Source organism: Alligator sinensis, unplaced genomic scaffold, assembly GCF_000455745.1.
Source record: "Alligator sinensis unplaced genomic scaffold, ASM45574v1 scaffold569_1, whole genome shotgun sequence".
NCBI lineage: Eukaryota > Metazoa > Chordata > Crocodylia > Alligatoridae > Alligator > Alligator sinensis.
The window spans coordinates 3,031,129-3,039,727 of NW_005841914.1; the positions used below are offsets into that span (position 1 = coordinate 3,031,129).

Consider the following 8,599-nt stretch of genomic DNA (forward strand, 5'->3'; position numbering starts at 1 on the left):
GGAGCACGGTTACGTTACAAAGCAGCCAGTGGGTCCAAAAGATGCCATGCATCTAAATGGCTTTAAGCAATGTGCAGATAATGGATGCATTATAATAAGGGCAAAAGGAATGAAAACTGTGATGGGCATCATGTTATGCAGCTGAGCTAATTAGGCACTTATCTGGCATGCAAACAAGCAGAGCACTGGACTGGGAGTGTATGTCCTTTACCAACTCCACAGGAGGGAATCCTAAGGGTGACTTAAAAGGGATTTTAAGGAGCAGAGGGATGGAGCAGATGAGTTCAGAAAGGGAGTTTCCTCGGATAGGGGAGGGAAGAAGAAAGAGTGGAGGTGCCTGTGCAAGAAGTGGATTACTATGTGGTCAAAAATGGCATCACTTCCAGAGGAGAAAGGATGACCTGATGATGAGGGAACAGAGGAGCAGGGAAGGGTGGAGCTGTCAGGGGCCATGAAGGTGTGTAGAAGAAACTTGAACTTGGCACTGCTTCTAGGTCAAAAGACTGCACACCTTCCTTGCACAGCTAAGTTTGTCTTCTAGCCAGTCCATTCCCCTCCTCCTCCTCCCTTCCTTCCCTACAACACTAAAAGGGCTGTTTGGGTTCAGCCCTAAGTGGTCCAGACACCTTCTGCTCACCAGAAACCCAGGGAGAAAAGGAGACTGGGGAAGGAAGCCTGTTTGAACTTTTATCCCTTCTGGACCTTCCAGTTGCAATGCTGAGCAATGCAGGCAGGGCTTAAGGTCGCTCTTAAAGCAAATTGCTGTGCCAGACTAATTAGGCATTAGCTCAACAGCTTGTTTATGATGCAGTAAAAGCCATGTATATACTTTAGTGCTTTATGAAAACAGTTTGGCAAGTCTGAGTCAACTTTTCCTTAGACTATGCCAGACTCCAGACCTGAGCACAATGGACACAGGTGGGGAGCGTGTTTACATGTCTTTGGAAGGTGGCAGAAACACACAGCTCAACCAGAGACAGATGGGCCCATTAAAAAAAGCACAGTCCAAAGCTCAGATCAAACCGATCTTCATTTTTCAACTGTGAAAAAAAGGTCAAGCGTGCAGCTCCCCCATCTCTCTTACAAGATGAGGATGACTTTCTTCACCTAGCATTCTGAGTAGGTCTATCCACCCCCCTGCTTTTCTTTGCATCTTTTCCTTCATTCCCCCCTTTCCGTGAGCTCCTTACTTTTGTTTAGAGGGGCCTGTCCCTGCCCTAAATACTAATCTCTCAGTCGCTGCTGAGATTGACTACCATCTCGTTAACCCATGGTGCCAGCCTCCAACATCCACATGCACTTGTTTGAAAATTCAGCCTCCATGCTGCCCCTCACACTTGGGTGGATCTCCCTGTACACATCCCCAAAGCCAACTGGCCTGATATCCGACACTTTTCCGGCTACACTTGCCAGCCAGAAACTCTGCCATTCAGCATTTATTCAAGCTGCTGGCCTTGGCACTAGTCCAGGTCAGAAAGCTAGATGCCATCCACGCTTGGGACTTGAAGCAGGTGTTCTTCTCCCCATCTCTAAATTCATGGATCAAGGGGAAAGATAGCTGCCAACAGGTAGCAGATTAACAAAGCTGCTGTGATTATACAACTTTCATAGAGAAGAAACCCTTCTGAAGACTGTAGGGAGCCCCTCTATTAAGAAGCTGTAAGTTGGCCAAGACAGTAGGGAACATCAAAAGCAAATGTCTGAAGGTGGAAATAGTGGACAAACATTCATACACGACCCACAAATGCAGGAGCTGGTCAAGAGTTATGCAGTATGCTCAGAACCTGCAACAACGAGCTTGTGGGAAAAGAAAACCAATCGCATTAATTAAATTTAACAACCATTCTCCATGCAATAGGCTGCTTGACAAGAAGTGAAAAAGATTATTCAAAAGTCAGACTATTTTTCAGCAGCCCTAAGGGTACTGACGGCTGTAAAAGTGTTACAGGAACAAGTTTGCAATGTTTAAGCATAATGGACAAAAGCGGAGGGGATATAAAGACCAGAAGCAAGTGTAACTTCCAGCCTATGAAAAACCTGCTGAGCCGAAGATATGACTTTATCTGCTTATTGCTTTTGTACTGTTTTAGATACAATATAAAGCAGATCTGGGATGAGTGCAATTCTTGGAAGTCCCGACTTAACCTAAAATGTAAATGGCAGTGCTTTCATCCCGGAGTAGATGCTGTACAGCCAATCTTCCCCAGCGCTACCTTTGGACTGGTCGTCCCTAACAGTAACCCAGCCAAGAAAAAAAAATCCATTCTGGCTAATGCAAACCTTATTCTTGCATCTCAGGCACTCAGTGAGAGTTATATATACATTGAGTGGCTTATGTCTGCTCACCTACTGATCTCAAATGAGCCATCTAATAACTAATTCTTAGTCACTGCTAAACTGGGCTGGATTCAATACGTTTGGATGTTTTGGCCAGCCTCGGGGAAAATCCCTGAAAACATCCAGTTCCTATGCTTTATTCACTTCCATGGTCGCAAAAAAGGGCAGCTTCATGGAACGCAAAGTAATAATTGAATGATGGACAAACATCATGTTACCTGGGTATTTACAGTCTGTTAAATAAATTCCTTGTATTCCAAGCTTTTCCCCAAACTACCATATCTGTTTAGTTTTTTTTGACATGGGTCAGATATGTAATTTCAGCCTGGCAGGTGTCTAGTTTGAGTAACTCCACCCTTATATATGGACTTTGACCAGCTGTCCTAGCATCCTCCTATGTTTTCTGCAGAGCAATCAAAGCAATCAGTGCAAAGTACTTATTTATTGATAGCGGTTGTCTTGATGATCTCAAAGCACATATGCTGGGTGCTCTTTCAGAAATATTTACATATAAAGCTAACTGAATGCTTGGTTGCACAATACTCTTTCCAGGTACAGATGCAGCATGCACACCTGGATCGAAATGATCATTTTTATTGTATAAACAATGCTCTTACATAGTTTTTGACTTCACAGTGTCAGATCGCATGGCTTGGAACAAATGCACCCAAGAGGGTGAATTATGTTTCAAGGAGGATCAACTCCTCCCTCTTTTTGATAAGAAAACCAACTCTGTTCCTCACGCTAGAAAGATCTGCTCTTGTGGTGTTAAACTCTTACTCTCTCTGTCTCTCTCATCTGTGCGAATTATAAGCACTTATAAACCACATTTAACACGCAGTTAAATTTGCCCAATATTGCAGTAGCCTCAGAGATCCCGTTGATGACTGTGGTCTGGCTGTGCACAAACACACAGGTAGGCATGCAGAAGAGATTAAAATATGGTTTGAAACAGGAAGCAACAAAACCTAGATTATTTGGGGAATTCAAGATCAGCCCTCCCAATACAATTAGACATGAAAAGGGGGGGTCCCTCCATATCTCAAAGTTCACGTCTTTGTCCTCCTGGGCTATTGGTTGTCTTTTGAGCAAGGTTACCGCCCATGAAGCTTGTCTGTTCCTGTGACAGATTAAAATGCTTTGATTAAGCATCTGATGGCAGGCTCTTTATTCTGAGAGAGATCTCTGATGCAACCTGTGTAGCCTCCACAAGTGCAGTCAAAATACTGAGATGAGGCAAGATATCTGAACTTCCATGAGAAGCAGTGGAAATTACGTGCCTAAAAACCATCCACTTGCCATGCACCTCCAACAAGGATACATTAGTAGTATTTCCAGTATTAGACTGGGCATTTTGTCAATACTTCAGTGCTACTTCTTAGGCCAGACAAGGTGTTTGAAGGATGAAATAAAAGCCTGTCCTACAGTCAGGCTCCATTTTTACAGCAAGACTTTGCAAGTTATCTTCCCCCCGCCCCCCCATCCACTGGTAATTACCCTTGTGTTTGCATGTGTGTGTGGCATTTCACAGCTGCCCACCATGCTGTCATTAAGGTTAATAGTATTTTGCAGACTTAAATGATATAACTGTCTAGATCCAAGTACTGGTGCAGTGAGGTCATGGCTGCAAAAAACATGTACCACGTGAGATGGGGAGTTTCTGGTGTCTTTCTTGGTGACAGTTGATTCATGCCATCAAGCAAGAGTTTTTTTCCTCCTTCCCTGATAGCCATCCCCTGTCGGTTCATTGTACAGCAAGTACAATTGCTAAAAGAAGCAAACAGCACGCTGCTGGAGGACAAGATAAGGGCAGGCCTACCTAGAAAGGTTTTAAAAACTAAACTATACGTACTACTAAGAAAAAACCCCCAACCCTCAAAACAGAAAGAATGGACAAAACAGCAGCAAAGGAAAATTGCAATAATTAAGGCCCTTTGGGGGAATGCTCCTGATCTTATCTGAGCTCAGGCTTTGTGCTAATCAAGGCAGCGCTCAGTGAAAATCAACTGTTTGAGGAGCCGCCACTCCATCCCCAAAATCAGGATGCAGCAAGGGAGTGTGGTTGGAGGCCGTCTCTCCGTTGTAACTGTATCTCGTTGTGTTGTTGTTAGGTTTAATTGTGTTTTTGGCAGTGATAAACATTCCAGGATGTATCAGGTCAGAATAACTCCTCGTGTGTTTAGTCACGGCTTGGTTTCAATAAATAAACCACCAACAGAGTAACTTAAAATTAGAAATGGAGAAGTCAGGCATCAAGAAAAATGCCTGAAATGAAAGGATGAATCAACAACAGAGCAACACCCGGTGCAATTGTCAAGGCTCCATTGTTGGCGATGATCAAAAACAGGTTGGCCAGATTTATGATGAGACTTGTCCACTGGATACTGATGCAGGAGGTTGAACCAAAGGAACTATGCAATACCGGCTAACCGTAACCATCAATGAGTGATTCGACTCAGCCATCCAGCACTTATGTCCCTGCTGACTTCTCTGCCTCTGTCCTTTGACCAACAGGGCTACAACCTACACCCCCTACATCTGCATGAGTTCACTCCCTTGATGGGGCGTTATGTCCAGGGAGCTTGAAATTCCCAATATTACATCAATAACACTTCCATTTCAAGGCCCGGTTAGGAAACAGCGCAATGATAAATTAGACCTGTATTCTTATAGGCTAGGCACACAAGTGCTCAACTCCATAAACCGAAATCAAGATCAAACTCTGAGGCTTTTTTTTTCCATGTTGTCTGTGGCTCAAGACTGAAAGCTGCATGTGTCGCAATACAGCCAACGGCTGAGTTTGACATAAGCCTGCAAACGCCGCTTTGCTCTCTTGCTCAAATGAACCTAATTATGCAGTTAACCAGTCTAAGTCGCAGCCAATAGCATGCCCAATCTTCTGAGTTTTCCAGGCAACCAATTAGCAACTGAAAACAAAAGAAAAACCTGCTCTCAGGAGACCTGACCAGTAGTCGAGATAAACCCCAAATATAAATAAACTGACCTTTGCAATCAACTGTTCTGAAATTGGACACGTCATGGGAGAAGCAGCATTAGCGCTTCAAATATGCTTCAGTCCTAATTCCCTTTACACTGGGCCATCTGCTGATTGAAATGTGGAGTTTGAAAACCTTCCCCCCTACCGCATCAGAAAGGCTTTGGGACACAAATAGTGGAAGACAAAGGTTTTTATCTGTGAGATATCCATGGCATGTGTTCTCCCTGGATCACTAATACCCAAATATCTTACTACCTGATGGTCATGGGGTCTCAGTCCAAAACCTAGTAGACAGGTGCTAATGTACTAAAACCTTGGCTGCAACTGGCACTAATTCGTCCCCTTGTTGGCAATGTCAAAAGAGAGAGGCCAACAAATGAATGAATCAAGAGACTGGAATAGAGTTAAAGAAAATTGTCTGAGACATGACCTGTCCCATCCAGTTTGAAGTATACTGGCTGGACAGTGGAAGTAAGGAGGGGAAGAGGAGGGTTTTCTCAATGCCTGTGCTGTTTCTGTCTTGTTGGTAAGATGTCACTTGCCAGCGCCATCAAGCCAGCGCTTTTCACAAGTGCCACTCCGATGCGTGCACGCTGTAAATCTGTTTTGCACCACTTGCAAGCGTGCCAACGGGAAATGTCACATTTTAGCATTAAAGATGCTTTGGTGTCGCCAATTTTTTTTTTTTTTTAAACGCATCTTGGGGAGATGTAGCTCTTGCGGTATTCCCTTGCACCGTCACATAGACTCTGTTTAGAAGTACCTCGTGTGGGCTGAACAAACCTGTCCCTGCCAAAAATTGGATCTAAAATGATAGCCAATCCCAGTTTAATTGTCATGTGCAACTTATACACTAGCTGTATTAACTAACCTGTCTGTGAGAAGATACTAATCTCAAATAGATGGTGTATATCGCCGCCTACCTCTGTAACGCTGCCACTATGCCTGTGTGCACAGGCGCAGTGTTGGATCTGTCCAGATACACCGGGCATCCACAACTCGAACCTGACTCTTCATGTCATGGTTTCTGCTCCCCTTCGTGCAACATTTGTGACCTCTGAATTTCCCACCATGGGTGAAGGGGTTTCTTTTTTTAAAATTTTAATAGGGCTATACTGTACCACCCATCTGAATCGCCGCGGAACGATTAATTATAACAGATGATTTCAGGCACACAACTATCTGAAGCAATTAACTGCAATGGGAGAGGGAAGAGCCAAAAAATAGAATATTTAATTCTTCTGCATCTGCTGTCTTTTTTGCCTTCACAATGTGCATTTTTTTTAAGACCCCTCTTGAGTTTTTTTTCCTGTTATCTGCAAGCGAAGCATAAAAGTAGAGAACGCTGCTACGTCACCAGAGGGTTTGCATCCTTTATAAGAGCACCACATTGCATGGAAAAAGAGGCTTTGATATCACATTTACCCAAAGAATTTGTCTCAGAGCAAGGCAGTGGAAGACAGGAAAACTTGGCGCCCAAAAGCTTGCTAAGAAGTTTTCCAATGATTTGCATTGGTCTAATCAAAGATACTGCATTTACCCAAAGGACCTCGTCTGTGTATGCTCTCTTGAAACTGCATTCAATCTTGAGGGAGCAATGCAGCTGGCTTCACTACCACCTTGGACAACACGGAGGGGCCATCCATAATCTGCCCTCTCCCAGTGGCTAGCAATGGAGTAACCAAGAGCAGCCGCTGGCTGTAGATGGCTCAATAAAGAGCCATCTTGTACCATCAGGTGTAGGTTTAGCTGTGCTGGTCTAAGGACCCAAAGAACCTTGTCCATCTTGTACCATCTACACTTTTCCCAGAGCCTGATGAAGGGACTTGGATCCCGAAAGCTTGAAAGAAAAGGATACTTTTCTTGCCGGTTTCCAGTTGGTTTAACAAAAGGTATCATTTTGGAGCCAAGAGGTCTAGTTTTTCTGCATGTCAATAAAGGACGCTGTTGGGGAAGGCAGCAAGGGACCTGGAGAGCGAAGCCACCACGTCCTCCTGATCATGTGCCACTTTATAAATGCAATGCTAACAAGAACAGCTTTTCAGAAACCAACAAGCCTCTCCAGTACTTTCTCACCCCTCCCCTGGCTTCACAGCTCTGCTCCCAGACTGGGCTGCGCTGGGAAACACAAGGTGCTTCCCCTCCACACCCCCTTGCCTTCAACAGCCCCCCCACTGCCCACGTCCCCTCTTCCATGAGAGCTCCTAGCACCCGTCCCGGCAGAGCAGCCCCCGCGCGTGGCAAGGCGCTTGGAGTCACTTCTGTGCAAGGCACCCCCGCACCTGTGCAATGCCTCCCCACCCGAGCCTGGCATCACGCCCCTCACCTTTCTGGCTCCTCGCTTGGCAAACTCCGTGGCCAGGTGGCGGCCGATGCCTCTGCCCCCGCCGGTGATGAGCACGCTCTCCCGGGACAGGTCCCGCAGCCGGGGCGGCAGCACCAGGCACGCCGCCGCCTTCCCCGCCAGCCACAGCAGCTGCACCGGGAGCAGCAGCAGGGCGCCCAGCCACCTCCAGCCCATCCTCCCGTGCAAAAAACCAAGACAAGCACAAAAGCAAAACCTCCAGCTGGAAAGATCCCGGGGCCGCAGACCACCCAGCCGCGTCCCCTGCGACGGGCAGGTAGCCCGGGACGGCCGGGCTGGGTGGCAAGCACCCAGGTGCGCGGGAGGCAGCGCCCCCTCCCCAGGGGCCCGGCTCACATCCAGCTTCCGACGGGCAGGGGCTTAGGTTTTGGAGGAAACCCCAAACCCCCCCCCCCAAAACCAGAAAAAAAAAAAAAAAAAAAAACCAGAGAAGAAGAAAAATCAAAGCGAGCCGCCTGTGTCCAAACGTCAGCCCGCAGGCAGCTCCCTCCTATTCTGAGACTCAGGAAATGGCTTAAAGGAGAGAGAGGATTGCCAGGAGTTTCTGTTTAAGAAAGGGTCTATTCAGTGTAAGGTTGGTTTTTTTTTTACCCCCCTCTTTTCTTTAATATATATATATATATATATATAGAAATAGCTACAGAGGCTTTTTCGCACTGGCAGGAGGCGGGCACTGCTCCCCAGCCATTGCTCTCTCTGCCTGTCACCGCCCCGGCGCTGGGGAGGTTTTTTTTATACCCCATTAAGCCTGATTGACAGTGAAAGTGTTGGGGAGATTGCACTACTGTTCCTGTGAGTGGCTGCCTCAGCTCTGCCCTCCCCCGGAGCCCCGCACGGAAACACCCGCGCGGGCTCGTCCTCCCCGGGCTGCGGCGAGCCGGGGCCGCGCGGGGCTTTGC

The 8,599-nt window shown here is 46.5% G+C and overlaps 1 protein-coding gene across 1 annotated transcript in view; it reads right to left on the reverse strand.

Moving 5' to 3' along the window:
- DHRS3 (dehydrogenase/reductase 3) overlaps positions 1-8,376 on the reverse strand; it is a 30,905-nt gene extending 22,529 nt beyond the window's left edge. Inside the window, exon 1 of the mRNA XM_006018824.3 lies at positions 7,662-8,376. Within this exon, the coding sequence (XP_006018886.1) occupies positions 7,662-7,856 (195 nt within the window). The 5' untranslated portion in view covers positions 7,857-8,376. The remainder of the gene's footprint in view (positions 1-7,661) is intronic.
- Between the last annotated feature and the right edge of the window lie 223 nt (positions 8,377-8,599).